Raw genomic sequence first — 21,508 nt, forward strand, 5'->3', positions numbered from 1 at the left:
CCAGGAAGTAGCAGTCATCGGATGTGTCCGAAAGATGAACAGTATCCATGTTAAGGATGCCCTGTAATGGTATGCAGTTTATTGTTGTCAAAATAAAATTATATAATTATATATTTTTTCAGTGATATTTTTTAGCATTGATATTCATTGGTAATTATCCGGTTCAGGCATTATGCAAGGTGGTGACCACAATATATCCGAGGGCATGCAGACTGTATCAGATGCACCCGATCCGGTGCAAACCGCCACCACACCTCTCCTCTTTCCAACCCTCCCCCCACTGACAAGTTCAACAGCAGTGAGCTATGAAATTCAGTGAGACATTCTAGTTGCAATCTGGTTGTTTGATTTCTTGCCATTTCAAAGAAGGATCCACTTTTTTAAAAAGAGAATTTTCAGAAATGATGTTTACTACGGGGCGGCATGGTGGTGCAGTGGTTAGCACTGTATGGGGCGGCATGGTGGTGCAGTGGTTAGCACTGTTGCCTCACACCTCTGGGACCCGGGTTTGAGTCTCCGCCTGGGTCACATGTGTGTGGAGTTTGCATGTTCTCCCCATGTCGTCGTGGGGTTTCCTCTGGGTACTCCGGTTTCCCCCCACAGTCCAAAAACATGCTGAGGCTAATTGGACTTGCTGAATTACCCGTAGGAGTGAATGGTGTGTGAGTGTGCCCTGCGATGGGCTGGCCCCCCATCCTGGGTTGTTCCCTGCCTCGTGCCCATTGCTTCCAGGATAGGCTCCGGACACCCCGCAACTCAGTAGGATAAGCGGTTTGGAAAATGGATGGATGGATGTTTACTACAAAGTCCAAATTTGTAAACTTTATTTACATATAGAAAAGAATTCAACCAAATAACTGCAGAGTTTGGGTCACACGTCGGGCCAGAATTTTACCGGTGGTTTTTAATATGGCCGTTTGAGTGACTGATTGACCGGCACAGCACGGAGGGGTGGTAAGTTTTAACCAACAGGGGGAGCGCTTACTGAAAATTACGTAAAGGTTATTACATCATAGCCCATACTATATTATAAGCAACACTATATGTACAATAAATGTTTTGTATTGTAGTATTGCCCTTTAGGAAATTCTAAATGCATTAAATGAACACAAGGAGACACGATAAACAAAATAAATAATCATTATATAAAATAGCAAGCAAGCCTAATCGCTAAGGCTTAATGTCGAAATACTGTATAGTTACTCTCAAAAGCATCAAATTATTAATGAGCGTCTTTTGGCATAATGATATCAACAAAGTGTAAAATGAGTCTTCGCTTACATTCATATCTTTTTTTCCTTATCATCATGTGATTCAAGAGACTGGTCCGTGAGAGCGGAACATGCCTAATTCTGTCGTTATTAAACTCCACTAAGCATTTAACTAATGTAAGATTAGTAGTTTCCGGGTTCCGCGGACACGTCTGCGGGTATGGATCGCGCTGTTTCGCTTTGCTGAAATGTAAGATCAATAAGTAAACGGGGATCAGTTAAACAAGGCGATCGTGACGCCCTGATGGACGCGTTTTGCTTTCTATTTGAGATCTGCATTTCCGTTTTGGAGCTGCCGGCCACAGTGCTGCATCACCCTATAATAAAGCGTCGGTAATTGCGCTTGTGCTTTGCTGATTATTACCGAACTGCCAGTGATGATACAGGTGCCAGCTCATAAGAGAAACTATGCCGGTGCGTAACGGATACAACCTTGTGGATGACATAGGGGACTCGCAAGTACCTGTTCACAATGAAGAGGCTTTCCAGCATGGCATTCACTTTCAAGCCAAGGTGAGCTTCCCATATGTTATCCTGTACTGGTGCCTTTTCATAAAATGTATTCTTTAACGAAACCTGTCACATCCAACACGAACAGTATAGACTGATTTGCAGTAACTGTAAAAAGCATTGATCAGTTTCGATTGATTTTTAAATGCTGGTTGCACTAGGATTGAATAGACGAAAGCATCGGTTTTAATACTGCTTGCAGATTAAACGGGTATGCATATACACGGTGTTCAGTATGAATATAGTTATTTGGTGAGTTTGATTTAAGGGTAAATGTAAAAGAGGCAGAAACAGGCATATCGCGATGACGGTAGAAACGTTGAAGTGTAAATATAAAACACTGGCATAGGCCTATTAATGAGTGTATCTGACTGCATGTAACTTAAACCCTGCACCACCACACCCTTTTAATTTAGTTTTTTGCTTGGGAAGTAATTATGAATTTGATTTTTACAGTGTCGAATTTGCAAAGCGGAATAATATAGTCGCCTAGGCGAAAAAAGTGTCAAATATTGCACAACAATTTGTCGGGATATTTACCGTCAAGTTAACAGAAAAATCTGGTTATTAGTTTAGATTTTTGAATTATGGGCAGTAGAGTAATGAAAGGAAAAACATCTAAAACCAAATTCGGTCTTTGCAGTGGCCATTATTATAAACATTCAAAACAAAGTAAAGTTAATTTGACAGTCAACCCATAGGTTCCCAAGAATTTTGCAAATACAAATTAATAAACGGCTGGTTATCTATTCTCCCATGCACTTAAGCAGAGAAAGCGCGCAGCTGCGTATTCTCCTATCAATTTATGTGTGAGGTTTGAGGCTAGATACACAGTTTGGACTGAGAGGCACCAAAATACGGGTGTACCGCACGTAAGTAACCATACGGCGCATACTGCCATTTATGAAGGGATAAATGTCATTTGAACCATTATTTAAGTTTAAGTCAATCACATTATAGAGGTTTAAAGGACCATTGGAGCCGAGGATGGGATTCGAACCAGTAGCTAACTGAATAGACAGCAGGCTTTTCCCACTGAGCCGTATAAGGCTCTCCGAGCAGCTCCAAGTACTGTAACTTTGTAACAATCCGCGGCTGCTATGTATATGAAACACGTATCGCGCATGTGATTTTCGTGTACATAAACGTATAATATAGTTTAGTTGGTAAATTACACACAACAAGACGTTATCAACGTCAAATACTGTATTAATAAAACATTATTATAGGCCTAATGTACTGTACAGCACTGTATTCTCTCTTTAGCCTAATTCTCAAGAAGGCTGAGGATTTGACCATATTACTGGGTGTACTCGTTTGCCGTGAACTTATGAACCGTTCATTTATGGAATTTTCCCATTTATTTCGGATAACTGACACCACAATCACGAAAACCGCAGATACTGGGTTCCAGTATACATATAATCAAAACTGTTTTTTCAATAGAAAGGCGTAGATTAAAAAACCTCTTAAGGTTTCCCAGCCCTTAATGTTCCATGCATTGTGACTGTGATAACTCAGAGGATGCCCAGACATGATATCTTTGTCGAGTATAAGAGCGACCAGATGGTGCACCATTTCTTTAACACTTACAGAAATATTTGTGCGTCTTGTTGGCTGAAGTATTTGGTGTTATAAAATGTGTTTGAGGTCAGGCTGCATGTGCCCACCGCCACACCGTAGTGGATTGTGTGCTTGCTGTGTGCAGCCCTCGATCTCCCCCTTTCGCTCTGCAGTACGTGGGCAGCCTGAACATGCCGAGGCCCGGCAGCCGCGTGGAGATCGTGGCGGCTATGCGGAGGATCAGGGTAAGCGCAGTCCCACCCGCAAAGACCCTCGCTACAGGTGTACCAACTACCATTTCATCCACTCTCCATGCAATTTTACCGGTCCATTGCGATGTATTGGAAGTTTAAGTAAATTGCGTAATATCACACCGGTGTCATTTCTGAATAACGACGGAAGATAACCCACATTTATCTAAAATATTGCTTGCAGCTTGTTTCACTGCCTGGGATAGGGTCTTACTTTACCACGACCTGATACTGGAGTGTTTCGAAGGTGGATGCATTGATTACTTGAACATACTGATGTGTCTACAATGTTTGATTATTTTGACCAAATTCCAAAATAGAGAAATTCATATTTAAGCCACGTGGAAAGATAAATAGATTTAATTTCACTAAAACTGCTCTGCTTTAATAAAGTATTGTGTTATTTGTAAGGTACCATGGTACAGGACATTAGTTTATTTTCAGGAGCCGCTGTTTGCCATTCCAAGCACGGTGGCCTCCTCCATACCCAGAAGGAGCCCCACTGATTTTAATGAGATTGAATCTTGCACATGAAGGAGTGGTCTTAGCATAGTCTATGCTCCTTTATTATGCCTAGCTGGAAAATGGGGGGGGGGGGAGTACAAACTAGGAATTCACACATGCCCACGCACATACACACACACACGGTCTCTCATCAAGATCCAGCACATCGTCTGAAGTGTTTCCAGTAAAGTGTCCCTAGATGGGAAATGCTACATGCAGGATGCAACACGAACAATATCCTTCTCTGCTGAGAACAGCCCCCTAACTGAGATTATTGTCCCCCTGTAGATTTATGACACAACTGGCATTAAAGGCATTTTAGAGGCAGCTAGCTTTATGTTCTGTTCGTTCCCAGTGCGCATTGCCAGTGCTGTGTGCTGACAGTCATGCACACCGAGATACCGTCTTCATCTTGCAGGCCATCCAGTGTATGTCATCTATGCCATGTCTACTATACAATCCAGCAGAGCCTAAAAAAGATGTATTCTGCAGTTATAGTTTTATTTCTTTATTGATTATCATAGCTCAGTAAATATTTCCCATTCTTTGGTGTCAGTATTTTTCCTCTGCAGTTAATTCATGTGATGAAAGTAGTTACTGTGTTTGCCCTTGTTAAGGGACGCGGGATCAGCTGCAGCACAGTTTAGGGGTCTTTTTCGACTGAGATTTGCAGAGCCCCCATCCGCCAAGCCCCAGCCCTGCCCCCAGCTGTACCAGCGCCAGCACAATTTGAATCTGAGCCCCGTCCAGCTTCCTTTTGTCCGCCCTCCTCAGCCAGTGACCGCTGTGCCAATGGCTGTTGCCTAGTCCTCGTGCACTGCCTCTGAAAACATCCACGGCCATATCGACAGCCTCCAGTTCTCCACATCGGGATGATGACTGCCCAGAGATTTTTCCCCGGCTTATTCTTGCGGATCAGTATATGCTCAGATGACCATCATCAACGTCCCTCACAGTACTGTACTTAGCATACTTGTGTGTGTTTTTTCCTTTTTTTTGCGTGGTTGTTGGATATTTCTGGAAATAGCAACGCACACCTCACTTGCTTGTTCTCTGGGAGTCCTGAGGCAGGTGACGACCAGAATCACTTACCCTCCTGATCCTTCAGTGTTTTACCAGCTACTGGTGTTGAAATGACAGGACAGGCAATACATTAGGTCCATTAAGACCTTGGATTAATATTGTCGTGTCTTAAGAAAATGTGCTGACATAAATAAATTATTATGCCTTTTAGGTTAACAGAAATAATATGTATCCATCTTCCAGTTGCCAATGCAGGACAAGGTCACAGGGAGGCTATCACAAGCAGTAAGCCCTGGAAAACATAACAGTCCATCAAACACAAACTATGGGTAATCTATAGGTAGCACTTTACCTAGCTGCAAATATTTTGGGGGAAACCAATCACAGGGCAGAGAACAACTTAAACTTCACACTGCAGAAAGGGTGGGATTCAAACCCTCAGCTCGGGAGGCGTGCAGTGATGACCAACTGTATTTCAACTGTATTTAATTCTATACTGAATTAGTTAATAACTTGCATGGACTAACAAGATTTTGCGTTGATTTTATATATACTTTTACGTACAACAGTAGTTACATTATGAATTTAAAACCTGGTTTCTTGTTGATTTACAGATGAAATCTCACTTTCACTACAGTATATAAACTAGATGACACCGAATTGAAAGCCAGCCCTTGACTGTTTGTGAGACGCTGTGACTTTGGCAGCTGCAGTCCGCCGCGTTCTTTTCAGCTGCACTAATTCAGTAAATCGCCTGGCAGCTCCCATTTATGGCCTCAGTGCTTCTGTACTGCCAGCATCCCACAAGGCTGTGCTCACCTCAGTGACTTGCCGGTGAATTCATTAGTGAATTGAACCGAGCAATAAAAAATAATATTCAAGATGATCCACACAGAACTGAAAAACATAGTGCTGTTGCTTTTGAGATACATACACACACACACACATACATAATTTACACTAATTGACACACACAACTTCCGGAAACGTATTGAAATATGACTTGTCTGAAACGATCGGCTAAAAGGAAAATTTAAATGGCAGACAAGCAGAATTGTTCTCAGTTTGCTGGGAAAAGCAAGTAAGTTGCTTTGATGCCTTTAAACCTTAAAGATGAAGCTGAGAGATCAGAGGAACCAAGCAGGTGACAACAGAATCTCTGCTTCCCATTATGAACCCGGTCACATCATGGGTGAATCTCAATATGCGTGTTTTACATCATCTTCCATTGCTGAAGACCAGTTCCAATACTCAAGAACAAAAGTACAGGGGATGGTAAAAATCCATAATGTTCTTCTTGCCCCGCCTCCAAATATCAAAGATACATTGATTGCTTGCCAAATGAGACAAATCCCATGATTCCTTGCATCCCATGTTCTCTCTTACCAGACAAGCTATCAAGTTGCTAAGACTACAAGTACTTTGCATTGTTGGTATTGAGAAACACCCCATGTATGTCACTGGTGTACCGGACATGTCCTTCTTGCAGACCATCTGCTACATCTTCAAATAGAGCAAATTCCTCGGTGTGTTTTTCTCCTAGAATGAATTCAAAGCAAAGTGCATTAAGAAGAAGAAGGTGAACATTGTCATATCTGTGGATGGAGTGAAGGTAGTTCTTTGGAAGAAACAGAAGGTATGGTCTCGCCAGTCAGGTGGTAAGAATGTAATGGTGTAATGGCCCATAATCTTTTATGTGGTCAGAATCGCGGGAAGGGTCTCGATGACAGATAACGTTTGCAATTTGTCGATTTATAGCAAACACATGCAGTACTTTGCGCAGCTTCAGTTGTTCACCAGCTCAAGGTACAGTACAGTACCGTATATAGCAGCTTTTATTATTACTGCATAATTATTATCGTTATTATGCATTGTATTATTTTTCCGACTTACCTGCGAATTTGACTTGTTCGTAAGTTGGGGAGCACCTGTATCAGAGAATAATTTGCCTTCTGTTGCCTGGTTAAAATTGGAAAGCATACGTTGTCGAAGGCTTCTGATGTTTATTTCCCTACGCCATTAACACCACTCTGTCTTCATAGAGGAAGGAGTGGACTTGGGACGAGGCCAAGATGCTGGTGATGCATGACCCAGTATACAGGTGAGTCGGTGGAGTTACTGGAAAACAGCCTTCGGTAAGACTGCATGGCATCACATTTGGTGTGATGATTATTACTGGGAATTTGGTGGTCTGCCTTGTGGCCTTATTCTGAACGGGAAGTGTGATTCAGGGCTTCATATAAACCAGAGGTGGGCAATCTTATCCAGGAAGGGTCATTGTATATGCAGGTTTTCGCTGCAACTCCCTAATTAGATTACTAATTAGAGGATTGATTGGCTGAAGAGTCCCCACACCTGTCTGTGAACAGCTGACCTAAAGGTTATCCCAAACACCCGCATACAGACCGGCCCTTTGCGGATAAGATTGCCCACCCCTGATATAACCTGAGCAGACCTAATACTCCTCTCCAGGTTTTTATTTTGCCATTTTGTATCCCATTTGCAGACAACAGTTCTTCTCCTCTAGGGTCTCATTCCTGGGTTTGTAATTTTCTTCTATCTCCTGGTTCTGGTCCCTGGGCTTTTCTAATCCTCCACACCGAGTTCTCCTTTTTCGTTTCTCTGTCTGGAGCCGCTGGTGCAGTCAGCAGGCCCGAGTCCTAGCATTTGTCTTCTTCCTATGGCTTTCAGTCCATGGAATGAGGAACCATTGGTTGGCCAACCTGGCAGCAAGGGTGGGATGGTCTGTTCTGGCATGTTGTCTATATTTTTGTCAGATATTGGCAAAGTGAGATTTTGAGCGTGGTCATGTGATTCAGTAAGCTGTAATGGGGCTTATCGTAAGCTTTTATTTCACACACTGGATATGTGTTGGATGGCAGGTTTTATGGGGGATGCTCTCTACCAGAACTGAACAGGGTAAAGAGACCCTGACAAAAGGCAACTGAATTTTCTTGTTTCTTGCGTGTGACACACTGACCCTCTAAGCTAGTCTGCCCCCTAGTGGAAAGTATGAGAGAAAAACATAAGATCATAGTGCTGCAGGTTGCAGTTTTTTTACTTAATACCATGTCATTTGGGAGTGCATACATTGTATTATATAAACCAGGGGTGGGCATTCTTATCCATGCGGGTTGTATTATGGTATTATGGAAATGTGCTCAGCAAATTAAATACAGTTGCAGAGATTTCTTAAAACCCTTTATAGGATTTTCTATGTGTCCCATGACTCCCGTGAGCTGAAGATCTTCAGCTACATTGCCCGGGATGGATCCAGCAGCTCCTTCCGATGCAACGTGTTCAAAACCAAGAAGAAGGTAAGGGCTTGCACACTTGCTGCGACAGCTAGACGCAGTCTCCTTTGGCCTGGAGCGCACAGGTGAGGATGACACTCGTGTGTGTGCTTGTGTCACCCCTAGGCCCAGGCAGTGTGCATCGTGCGGACGCTGGGCCAAGCCTTCGAGGTTTGTCACCAGCTGAGTCTGCAGCGAGCCCAGCAGCAGGGCGAGAACCAGGCTGACGGGGAGAGCGGCGAGGCGTCCACAGAGGGTGAGGGGGCTTTCTCCACTTTTCCTCCCTCCTGCTGTAAGAACATTCCAGTGCCTATTAGAAAGGAGTACAGCTAGGAACGATCCTAGGAACTGATAGTCAAAGTGATACGATACAGAGCAGGTTCTTATGGACTCTTTTGAAATTATAGTTCCTTTATTCATTGTTTTCTCTTAAATGAATGTAAAATATTCTTTGAGAAAAGCTATCAAGTTAAATACAGGAGATTCTTACAGAGATATTACTCTGGGTCAAAGGTCATCAGTGGACTGGAGGGGAAAATGATGAAAAAAACGGAACAGAGAAGAAGCTTCTTAAAGGGCTTATTGGAGAAGTTCCCGGGATCCTGGAGTCTAGCTATGTCCTTAAAGACTGGGATTTACAGGTGAGGCCTCTTCTGTTAGCACATACCAATGGTAATACAAAATACAAAAGAGATCTAGTTGTAGCTCTGAGATCCAGTTCCAATGATTCACAACAGGGAACAATAAGCACCAAATTGTAATCTAGGGATCATCGTGCAAAGCCAGTCCAGAGCAAAATGGATACCAAATACAAATCAAGTGAAGCAGGTACAATTCAGGAAAAACAAGACAACAGAAGACTTGATACCTCACAAAGAGCCTTTGTCAGAATTAATCCTAAGGCCTGCCTCTTGTTAATTATTAAATGTGCAACATGTGTATTTATCATTCCGGAGAGGCGGGGTGTGGTCGGCTGCGTGTGGTTGCAGGGAGAGCTGACTGGAGGAGGGTGTTACGGGTAACAAGCTGGGATTACCTGAAATCCCATTAAACACAACCTGACAATAACATTTGAATCTAAGGAACATTAGGGATACTTATGGTGCTGCACTGCACCTTTTTTTCAGGCCTTTTTATTCCAGTGGTGCTCCTGCAGAATCACATGTATATTATCTCGTAACAAACATCTTTGTTTTGAGGTTCTCCTCAAATTCCCTCACAATAAAGCTGGTATATATGGGAAGTACTCAGGGTTGATGGTGAGTAGGGATGTAACGATACACTCAACTCATGGTTCGATGATTCTGAGTTCACGATACCTTCATAATGCTTTTATGTTGCATTCATAAAACGTTCAGCACACCTTCATAATGTATTCATTAAGTATTCATAAAACATTCATAAACATCATGTAATATACATTAATAACAAACATATAATAATAACAAACAGTAAAATTGTATAATCATATAATGTTTGTTATTAATGAATATTAAAGCTGTTAAGGGATGTTAGGATGTTAAAGTATACTTGCATGCTGCTCATGAATGTTCTATGAATGCATTATGAAGGTGCCCTTAATATAAAGCATTACCAACTAAACTTAGGCTTGCATGTGCAGCTTTTTAGCGTGGTTTGCCATTTTAATAATCTTCGCTCTGGTGGTGGTGAACTGAGCTCACTGTGGTGCCGGTGGACATGTGAAGCATGTTCGTTGTCCTATTTGTGTATGTTATCGGTCTTTTACAATGTTTGCACGCAGTTTGTGTCTTGTCTGTGCTTTTCTCGCCGTTTTCGTTTGTGATTATCGGAAAGCTAAAATGCTGCCACACCGCCGATTTAAGATCGAGGGGGGGGGGTGTCCACAATTTCAAATTCGCTCGCCATCTCGCGTTCGGTCAAAACCAAAAAGTACGAAGTGACGTCTGACGTTGAACTGGGATCATGAGATCAAATGTAATAAGTTGAAGTTCTCCTAAAGTAGCCATTCATTTTCCACATCAACCGGTTTAAATCGTCATACATTTACATCAATTTTTAACCGATTCGCGATTCATCGTTATGTGTCTACTGGTGAGTGACCTAGAGAGCCCTGTGAAAATGGCCCATGTGTCAGTTTACATTTGCTTAAAGTAGCTGTGAAACTTCCAGGCATTGTGTGCTTTGATGGATCCCTGTGGAGGTGCCCACCCTCAGTGAATCTGGCACCCAGTTTGGACAGTGATCAGCCTTCCTTCACTCTCGTAAAGTAAATTGAATTGCATGATACAGTTGAATCGCTCATCTGGCAGTTGGGGCAGTATTAGTCCAAGAGTTGAGTGCTGATTCAGGTTGAGATCCCTGTATTCAGCCAGCATCCCTGACCTTTTACGGCAGGACACTTTGCCCCTCATTTTTTGATACCTGTTATGAAGTCTAAAACCATCTGTCTCTTTTCCCTTCCTTCTTTTGTGCCCAATGGCGGATTCTCTGTATAATGCTGGCTCAGTGGTGCAACATTAGGATTAGGTACAATGTTACAGCGCCATCTGCTGGCTCATTACAGCAAGCACAGTTCGTGAACTACGGTCAATCTTGCATCTTACTAATGGTACAATTTTCACAAGAGTATATTGTTGTTGTAATGGGTCACAACTGGCCTGGAACCATCTATTGGATAAGTGGTTATGACTCCATGATCCTGTACTGACGCGCAGTAAGAAAGATGGATGAATATTGCTGTGCTACTGGCATCCCGTGCAGAATTTCCTCTGTCATATATCCATTCTGAATTTATGTGGTGCAATATCCACCCAACCAGCCATCTTCCATAACCCTTTTTCCAGTACATTGTCACAGGGAGCCAATCCAAAGAAGCATTCCGCAATGAATATCACTGGTCACGCACATACTGTAATGCACTAAGAGCAATTCTGAGACACTAGTTTGCCTAACTATATGTCATACACAGATGCACATAGTTCCTACCCAGCAGTCCCCACCTCGACCAGCAGAGGGCGCATGTGAACATTTTCAGCATGATGGGCTGTGGGATGGAAACAGAAAGAGGGGTTCTTACTGCAAAAACAGCCTCACAGATGGAGCTAGGGCCCTAGAGGTATGAAGCGACAGGAAAGACTCTTGTAACACTGACTGTTATTTACCTACTATGGGAGTTTTGCACCTGAGACTGCAGGGGAAAATGCATGCTGTCAGACATGCCATTCTGTTAAACTGACCCATATTTTCTCACGACTAGAGATTAATTAAACTATACCTGACCTTTACTCCAGGTCTGAGCCCTGCCTAGTTCTGCACCATGCTTCAGGCACACAGCCCTGGCGAGCTTAGCAGACTGCATTGTCTTGGCATGGAGCAGAGATGCCCACCACTATGAAAAATGCTGATGCTGCCTGAGAACCCCGCTGACCCCACTCATTAACACTTTACTGCTTTCAGCTCATCCGTCGTTTCTCCGTCTCCCTGCTGAGGAGAGCTGAAAAATGCCAGAGTAGCAGAAAGCAAAAACATAGGCAGTTTGCCCCCTTCTTTTTGGTGCACAACTGCGGAAGCAGTAAGGCCCTGCAAGGAGTTTGTGAACGAGGTGACCATGACCACTGGTGACCCCCAGATCATCGTGCTGATCAGGCTGTGGGGAGGCCGATGGGGGTCAGTGCACTGGTAGCCCATCGTCTGTTACCGTACAAAAAATACAATGGGTGTGTCAGAGGACAATGCTTAGGTCATGTCTGTAAGCCGTGCGGAGGGTGAGGATGTCACAGGGCGAACTGGAGTTCCGGGTCAAGTCTGCCCTTCAACTGTAAGCCGGTCATTGCTAATTAATAGTTGTTGGTTACTGGTTAATGACCATTGACCTGTGATGATTTAGGATGAGCGAATGGAATAAAACAGGTTCTTGTCTTTTGGGAAGGAGAGTTTTGGAGGTGTGTTTACTTCTTAAACTTTTAACATGTTCTTTTAAGCCTTGTGTGACATAGATCTGTTTGCTGTAGTTACAGATCTGACAATTTTTACAGTTTCAAAGCAATAGTAAGTGTAATGATGTTTGATATTCAAGGATGTAGTAGATGTACAACATCAGTCATTGTATTCAGGGAGTTGTTATTGTGAATATATTTGTTGTATTTGCAAGTTTAGCTTCTAAATTATGAAGTGTAACAATGAGGGATATGAGCAGCTACACCCAGTACAGGGTCATCTCAGTGTTTCCTGCAATTATCATTCGCCTCTGAAACCCAGGCATTTCATAACAAGTCAGCAGGTAATATTTTTAGCATGAGAGGTGGTATGATTTGGTTCTTAGATCCTCTGGGGGGAAAAAAAAGAAAAGAAAAAAACTACTGCTTCACACACTCTGTCAAATACTTAGAGACACAAAAAAATCCACTGAGAGAAAACCCCAGTGTGCTGGGGAACATCGCTGTTACAGTACAGGCAGAGATGACCTGTCATCCCGCAGACGCGGCTGGCTGACTCAGACCCTGTGAATCCTCACTGCCACATCCACAGTCCACCATTCGCCGGCCCGTATCGCATTAGCACACCTTTAATGCTGTATACTACTTGTCTGTGTTTCATTGATTCTTTCACACAGCAGGAGAGGGGGCATTCAAACCGACTGCTTTCCATATCACTTGTGTCGGAGCGGCCGCTGCAGGAAATCTGTTTTGTTTCATTTGATTTAAAATTATTGTCAGATTTGTGGCCTTCAGGATGGCGAGCAGGATCTGCTGAGCGTGGAGGGGGCCCTGTGTTCCCTGCCTCCCAGGGACCCTGCAGCCTCCACTCACCTTTCGCTGTCCAACCAGCACCACCTGCACCTTCTCCAGCACCAGCTCCTCCAGCAGCAAACTCAGACGCATGTGGCCCTCGCCCAGGTAGATGAAAAAAATGAACTGGCTGAAGGGCCGCGTGAATCACATGGTGCCTGTGGAGGTGTTGTTTGTTGGAGCTGAAACGAGGCTTACTGTTATCGGTCTTCTCATGTCTGCACGTTCCATAAGTGTCGTAATGGTATGTATGAGCTGATAATCTAATAAATGATTATGGCACTGATTGTGACCGTGTGCGGTACGCTTGGATTAGGTGCATAATAGCCATTTAACTTGCCTGTCTTCTGTAAATTTGGTATATAACGGTTCTAAAAAGTAATAACTTGTGACCTTTGAATGTGACTTTCACATGACAAAAAACTATATAAATCTTGCAAATTAATGTTTGAGCATTTTAGAGATTTCAAAACCATTATTATTAGTAGTAGTAGCGTTACTAGTTTTTTGGGGGCGGCACAGTGGTGAGTACTCACACCTCTGGGACTCGGGTTCGAATCTCCGCCCTGATTCTGCATGCGTGAGTTTGTATGTTCTCTCTGTGTTATTGGGGGGTTTTCTCTGGCTCCATCTACTGTCCAAAAACATGCTGAGGCTGATTGGAGTTGCCAAAGTGTGTGTGTGTGTGTGTATGTATGCGTACGCATGTGCCCTGAGATGGATTGGTGTCCTGTCCTGGGTTATTTCCTGTCTTCTGCCTGTCATTTCCAGGATAAGCTCCGCACCCTGATGACTCTGGATAGGTGGTTATTATTATCATTATATTGTTTTAAAAGTGTTTTGTTCTGGCACTGTTTAAGTAATTCCATATGTCTTAAATCAACATACAAAATTAACCGGACCAGATCCATGCTGCAGTAGGCAAATGAGAGACCGAGTGATATTAGCCAGATCAATCTACTGTGTGGAGCTGGCCGTCACCTGATGTACATCCAAAAATTACACGCGTTCAGCTGTTTGTGAGGTTTCAGACGGTGATCACTGACTGCCAGTAGAGGGAGCACTTACCTCAAAGGGTGCCATTGGAAAAAGCTGGATAAGTTGAGGAAAACATGACTGTGTCTCCTGTAATATTCAGACATGCTATTCTCTGGATAGTGTTTGTAATTGTATTCTTTTAATGGTCAAATGATTTAGCGAGTGACTCTCCTCAGGTTGTTTGTGCTATGGCTAGATGTAGAAAAGGTCACTACCTTTTGTTCTGTTGCACCCAATAACATCAAAGAGGACAAAAGTGTGCATTTCATTTTGTATAACAATAATAGGGACATTCAGATGTGGCTGTCACATTCAATCCGGAGTCTGTCAGGCGAATATCCCCCGCAGCTGTCACATGCACGCTAATACAGCTGGTGATTGGCTCCCACAGTACACTCTGCACACTAATACAGCTGGTGATTGGCTTCCACAGTACACGCCGCACACTAATACGGCCAGTGATTGGCTCCCACAGCACACTCTGCACACTAATACGGCCAGTGATTGGCTCCCACAGCACACTCTGTCTCCTCCACAGGTGCAGCTCCTCCAAGGACAGCTGGCTGCTGAGGCCGCTGCCCGGCTGGAGGCTGAAAGCCAGATACAGCAGCTTCAGCTCCATAACAGGGAGCTGCTCCAGCATGTGGCACTGTTGGTCAAGCAGCTCAGAGACCTGGAAAGCAGAGTCCCCGGTACCATCCAGGGTGAGTCCCGCCTTCATTGGGCTCTCACCTGAGGCTGCTGGCTTGCTGATGTTTGGGCCATTAGCGTGACTGTGCCTTGGGCTGTCTGTCATCAGATGGGGGGATCTCCAGATGGGGGTCTGCAGGGTCTCTCATCCTAAGAAACCACGGCCTAGAGAACGACGAGGCCGTCCCCTCCACCGGCCTGGCGGAGGACCCCACAAGCCCCTCAGCACCAGCGGCCCTGGCAGAGTCCTACCTCAGTCTCCTCAGTCTGGAGAACGAGGCCCAGACGGAGGCCAGGAGAGCAGACACCGGGCCGGTGGGATCGGGGGGAAGGCAGGACAAAGTTACCCCTGGCGTCGCCGGAAATGAGACGGTGCGGATTAACTCCCGCACCATTAGACGAGTGACTGAATGGTAAGAGACTCTGCCTGCTGTTTGTGAGGTTTCCTATAAGCAATGTCACAGCTGACTGGCAGAATGAAGAGAGAAACAACAGCTAGTCTTATGTCAAACTTTTGTAATTAAATTACACCTTTTCTGAGCACTCTATGTGGTCAGACACAAACTAGGCGTTTATGGTGTTACACGAGCTATAAAATGCTGTCGGCTTACTTTCTGGGTGAGCTTTGCTTGGGAATTAAAAACACAAGGGATCCAGCTATATTGGTTTCCTCATCAGCCTTAGATGAAAGACAGGAAGGCAGGGTGTCTTCTAGTCTTTCTTCCCTCATCTTTCTCTCTCCCACCACTCACTCATCACTCATGGTCATAGAGGCTAATCTTAATCACTATGACACAGCATGTCAGTTTCTCTATACACTAGGTTGTTAGTCATTACTGTTGTTTGCGTACTGGAGCAGCAGCCAGCTCTTGGGGGTGGTGTACGGCTAAGTGGGCTAAGCCTTTGTGTCTGTAAGCAGAAGGGTACCAGTTCAAACCTGCCCTTGGCAGAATAGTCGTGTGTCTGTAGGCCCTTGCACAAGGACCTTCGTGGGGCATTTCACTCCAAAACAGAAAGAATATACAGTCAAGACCATAAACATTTGGACAGAGACAAAGTTTTTGAATTTTGAAGTTCTGTACATCACCACAATACATTTTAAAAGGAACAAGTCAGATGCAGTTGAATCGCAGACTTTCACCTTTAATTCAGGGGGTAAAACAAAAACATTGCATAAAAATGTGGGGAAACTAAAGTAATTTTTTAACGCAATCCCCCCCTTTCAGGGACTCATAATTGGACAAAATAATATAACAAGACACCTCAAATCAACTCCAGGCCTTTTATCTGCTTAATTGATAATGAAAGAACGAAGGAATTGCCCACACCTGTCCATGAAATAGCTTTTAAGTGAATTGTCCAATTACTTTTGGCCCCTTTAAAAAGTGGGTGGTACATGTTAACGAGCTGAAACTCCTAAACCCTTCATCCAATTTGAATGTGGATACCCTGAAATGAAATCTGAGAGTCTGCACTTTATGTCCATGACCATTGTATAACTTCAACTGGAATATATTTCAGTAAACAGGTAAAATAGTAAAACTTGTGTCAGTGTCCAAATATATATGGCCCTAACTGTATGTTTTAGAGGGGATGGATATATAGCTCTAAAGCCACCCTAACACATACAGTATCTTTTTCAGTTTTGGGGCGACCTGCCCCTTTAACCCCCAGCTCCCCAGGTACTGTATGGTGACTGCCTTTTTGTTGTGACCCCCCCCTAAGCTTGTTCTCACCTGTATGGATAGCAAGATGGGGCAAAAAGAATTTCCGCATAGAGATTAATAAAGTATCACTCTTCCCTTTCCATTACAGCTGAAATGAACTGAGCCCCAAACGTTCTGCGTAATGAAACGGAAGTGAAAACATACAGTAGTAGTCTAGGTTTTCATTGCCTCAAAAACAAGTGGGGCGGGGCCTAGTATGTGTACATTCCAGCATTTAAATTCCTGTGCAGTGGAGGGGTGGCCCAGTCTGTCCTATGGTTCTACCTTTGCGGAGTGCCCTGTACTCGCACCGTAAGGAGAATGGAGGACGAACAGGTTCACTAACTGATCCCAGCTGTGTCCTCTGAGCAGAACCCATGAAATCAAGCCACATCCAGCCTCCCACTCCCACGGGCCGGTTTGTGTTTCCATGTCCGCGGGATCCGAAAGCGTGCGGCGCCACAGCTGTCCACAACACTCACACCTCTCTCTGGCCCAAGGTGCTCCTTATCTGCTCATGTGTTAAAGGGTCGCCCCAAGGTAACTGGACCTGCTCCAGCCAGCTCATGGGCTCAGCCAGTAAATCTGCCAAAAGTAGACTGAACTGGGGAGCTGCCTTCTATCTTAAAAATAAATAGCCAGATTTAAGGCGGGGTCCCACCCACTGGCTCCTGGTTGGCCCAGGTCTTAGTCACAGCTGCCAAAGTAACCAACCAGATGTCTGATGCGGATCAGAATGTAGATGAAGCAGAGTGAGCTCCCAGGCTCTCCTCGTCCTCCCATGTGATACAGGGAAATCTGGCTTCGCTGCACAAAAATCAGTTTTCCTAGTAATGCATTTGTATTTCTTTGTACATTTCATCCCAGAGTGCAACTTGTCTCCCCTGATTTCCATCCATGTGACTATGAACAAATATAGACATTTTTCGCCAGATCACATACTGTAAGAGGGCAGCATATAACAGAGTTGCGGTGATTCATAGGATTAAACCCACGACCTTCTGGGCACAGATTTTACAGTCTTAAATGTTGCCCTGTAGTATTTCTCCTTTAAAGTGACATCATGCTACAGCAAAATAATATTCTCCAATGGACATGCAAGTGTGTAACTTACTGGCCATGTTTGCATATCTACTTATCGTAAGAAAAGAATTATACTGTATTATACTATAACAGATATCTATCTATCCATCCATCCAGCCGTCCATTTTTCATTGCTTATCCTTATTTATTTATTTATTTATTTATTTTTTGGGGGGGGTCCATTGTGACCCTATGCTGAATAGGCAACTGTGGAAGATCGATAAATGCATGGATGAATCTTTGTGGAGGTCAGTTATGCAATGTGACATACAGTACATGCATAGGGGTGGCTTTCACCCAAAAGGAGGCATTTGTTCCAGCCTTAGCATGGAGGACAGACCAAATGTTAGTCAATCTCTGGCAGGACAAGGCAGGAGCAGAGCCGTGGAGGACATACTGATACAAGGAACAGCCAAGAGCCCATACGTCCTGCAAGCTGGCTGCAGGCTCCATCATTCTGCCTTTTTGTTAGTCTTCTGAAGGTTGTGGCCATCATCTAACCAGTTCCACAGTGAGCTGAGAGGATCAGGCTAATTTGCCTTTGGAAATTGCCCATGGTGTAATCTTCTGTTTGTTCATGTATGTTTTTATTTTATATGTTTATCATTAAGGTCATCACAGTTGTTTTGGCAAAAAGTTCACTAGGGTCGTTTTGACAATTTGATTTCTTGCCAATATAACAGTGGATTAATTTGGTACAATGTGATCTTTGGGACACCGCACTAGGAAAGGCATTAAGAATGCCAGCCCGAGAGCCAGTAATCAAGAAAAGGGGCTTTGGAGAGTCTTTGGAATCTCATTAGTGCTGTGTTTTTGTGCTCCTTCATATTTGCTGGCAGGCTTTGTGGCACATGCTCAGCTGGGAGACATGTGCAACTGTCATTGTCTGTCCTAAGATTGTTTTTTTTAAATGAGAAGTGTGATTTGGGGTAGATTTTTTTTAAATTATAATTCTGGAAAAAAAATTGGAGAGCTCTTAGGATGGGGTGTCCTGTGATATTTAGGGAACAATAACTTTTTAAAATTTCCTGAACTGCAGAAAGAACTAAGTCAGCTTGGCAGCGAACGATGCAGAGCATGGCAGAGACTCTCAGATCTGCTGTGGAATTGCAAATGTCTGAACTTGGATTTAAAAATCAGGCTAAAATCCGAGAAAATGAACAGGCTTTCCACCATTGTCCCCTAAAGTATTTTGTTTTCATATTCTGTTCGAATAATTTAATTTGTCTTGCAAAAAAGGTCGTAAAATCTTAATTTGTGCCTTTTATGGAAAAAAAGATGTTTTTCCTCAGATATTGTTTGTCAGTGATCCTTGTGATAAAAAGCTGCTATAGCAGAAGGAAATGAAGCAGACAAACAATGGGAATGATGTGTCTTGACAGAATCATATTTCAGTTATTGATTCCTCTTTGCTTCCAACCCATTTCAAGCCATTTTCAACTATTTCTAAAAGAGGGCTGAAGTCCAGTGGGTTAAAATGTTGTGTATATCCACAACAACTCATCCCATTGTCTACTTATATTGAAAACGGCTGTTTATTAACATACACAAAGGCACACATATGCAATCATTCCTAATTAACGGTTGTTATACATCCCACCACTTATCCAGTACAGTGTCACACAGAGCCTGGAGTCTATCCCAGGATCCATTGGGCACAGGATCCTGAAGAGCCACATGACATTGGTTCACACACCAGCTACCAACATTTTAGCTTCTGTTTTGTTTACTAATGATCCCGTCACCGTCCTTCTATGTTTTAGAATGCGGGTCAGGTGAACTAGTGACCCTGTATCAGAAGTGGAAATTTCAGTCCCAGAAAGTAAAAATCCAGGCCAAGATTTTGTTTCAACCAACATGTTGAGTGCTCTGTGTCTGTGACTCTTTATACTCAACTAGGTGGTTGAAACAAAGTCTTGGCCTGGATTTTTACTTTCTGGACCTAAAGTGTCCACCTCTGCCCTGTGTCTTGTGCGTGATGGTGTGAGTATGTGCAGGTTTAGGTGCTGCCTCTAAGGGCGCGTGCTTTGAATTTCCAATTGCAGCCTTTTGACAGCCACAAACCTATAGAGATAAGAAAAAACTGTGTATACATATATGCATGTGTGTTTATACAAATGTGTTGTAGGTAGGGGTGTTTCTAGCTATCGAAAAGGTGGGGGGTTAAGTCAAGTTTATCTGGATTGGCATCAGGGCTAAAATACTGGGGGCTACAGCCCAGAGTGATCGGACCCAATGGCACCCATGGCTATAGGTATAAGCATAAATAATAGAAAATAAGTTTTTCAAAATATGTATTAGACATATGCAGTGGAGTGATATAGAAATGTTCTTGAAGAGGTATGTTTCTGAAAATACTTGTTTGCAGTAAGCAGCTGTGCTGGCTCACGGGGAGCTCTGGAGATGTGGAAGACCTGCGAACTTCAAGGACAACCCAGCAACATTGGTGCTGACATATCCACTGTAATGCACTATATGTCAGTGTCGTTTCTCTGTTTTATTTTTTTAGGTTTCATCACACTGTCCCTAAGCTGAATCCTCCTCCCCCCATCATGAACCGCAAGCGGGCAAACAAATTAAACTTTTTGGGCCGAACCAAATCTAATTCCAAGACTGTAGCCATCGAAATGGAGGAGAGGGTACACCTGCAGGACATCAAGCCCTGTGATGCCTCCTCCCTCGGCAACAGCGAGAGCGAATCCTGCTCAACCAGCGAGGATTCTGGGGTGGTGAGGAGCGAGAAGTGCCCCCACTCGCCCCAACACGAGGGGCCCTTTGAGAACCAGGGGCCGTGCCTGTCTGCCGCCAGCAGCTGCAGCGGCCGGCTAGAAGACCCTGCTGCCTTTAGGAGTGCCTCAGTTCCCCTTCTTCCCCCAAGTCCTGTCGTCACCCCTGGAGGCCCAGCAAGCCCATCGTCTCTCTATTCCTTAGCTCACAAGACCTGTCTCCACATCAGCTTGTCAGAGGATGAACTGATGCATGCCAAGTCGCTGGATCTCAGCATCAGTAGCCGGAAGTAGGCGGCATGGAGAGATCTGATCCAGGATTCTTTTAGATCCCCTAACCAGAAGTCCTACACTCTATGGGAGATTCATGCGCTAGCACAACACTCCCTTAAACAATCCATTTTTATAAACTGACTTTTATATCTAAAGCCCTTAATATGATATACATTGTTGAAGTTAATTTATAGTGTAAGATAGAATTAATATGCAGTTCTTGCCAATGCTGCCCACAAATGATTGGACTTTATCCTGTACAGCAGTCGTTCACGCCATTTGTTGGGCAGTATGTGGCCATGAAGGCCTAATTGTAAAATGGATATCATTATTGTTATTAATAAAACAAGTAGCACTCTATATAAGCAATGTCCTCCATAACAAATGCTTTGAATTAAAACAATTTGTAGCTAGCTTTCAATAATACGTCGCCCTGGGAAAAACACGGACCTCTGGCGAATGCATCGATGCTGACAGGCAATCAGTTATGGTGCCAGTTACATGAGGTCATTGCTTAATTTGGATGGATGGATGCTTCTTAATTTAATATTTGAGGAACAGAAAGTTGAGGCAAAGCTGCATAAACGAATTAAGAAAAGTAAGGTCAGAGAAGGTAGTGAGAGTGCAGGGGGCGAGGGAGGAGATTATCGTCTTTCGGAGAGAGAAGATAAGTTAAATTTAAGGTTAGTCCTATGGGGAGATTAAGAATTCAAGGTAAGAAATCAAACTGGCAGTTTTGGTGGTGAGAGGTTCAGCAGGCTGCTGAATCGAGGCCAGCCTGGGCAGAATAGTCACATGTCTCTGGACC

The 21,508-nt window shown here is 43.8% G+C and overlaps 1 protein-coding gene across 2 annotated transcripts; it reads left to right on the forward strand.

The window, feature by feature from the left end:
- The first annotated feature begins 1,306 nt into the window (after positions 1-1,306).
- Positions 1,307-21,065, forward strand: LOC125713921 (carboxyl-terminal PDZ ligand of neuronal nitric oxide synthase protein-like). 2 transcript variants are annotated; one of them, XM_048984786.1, is made up of 11 exons: positions 1,307-1,784; positions 3,518-3,589; positions 6,666-6,758; positions 7,165-7,223; positions 8,331-8,439; positions 8,542-8,671; positions 8,929-9,056; positions 13,113-13,292; positions 14,761-14,926; positions 15,022-15,325; positions 20,211-21,065. In XM_048984786.1, the coding sequence occupies exons 1-11, from the start codon at positions 1,680-1,682 to the stop codon at positions 20,719-20,721; spliced, it is 1,857 nt and encodes a 618-aa protein (XP_048840743.1). In that variant the 5' UTR covers positions 1,307-1,679; the 3' UTR covers positions 20,722-21,065. The 2 variants fall into 2 exon arrangements, with proteins under 2 accessions (XP_048840743.1, XP_048840744.1); XM_048984787.1 differs by having other exon boundaries at positions 13,128-13,292.
- Positions 21,066-21,508: the final 443 nt, after the last annotated feature.

Source organism: Brienomyrus brachyistius, chromosome 2 (genome assembly GCF_023856365.1).
Source record: "Brienomyrus brachyistius isolate T26 chromosome 2, BBRACH_0.4, whole genome shotgun sequence".
Lineage (NCBI taxonomy): Eukaryota > Metazoa > Chordata > Actinopteri > Osteoglossiformes > Mormyridae > Brienomyrus > Brienomyrus brachyistius.

Excerpts from the sequence above, each read along its gene's own strand:
- LOC125713921 (XM_048984786.1), top strand. The coding sequence starts at position 1,680 with ATGCCGGTGCGTAACGGATACAACCTTGTGGATGACATAGGGGACTCG. Across the intron at positions 7,224-8,330 it reads ATGCATGACCCAGTATACAG|GATTTTCTATGTGTCCCATG; the intron begins GTGAGTCGGTGG and ends AACCCTTTATAG. Across the intron at positions 13,293-14,760 it reads CGCATGTGGCCCTCGCCCAG|GTGCAGCTCCTCCAAGGACA; the intron begins GTAGATGAAAAA and ends TCTCCTCCACAG.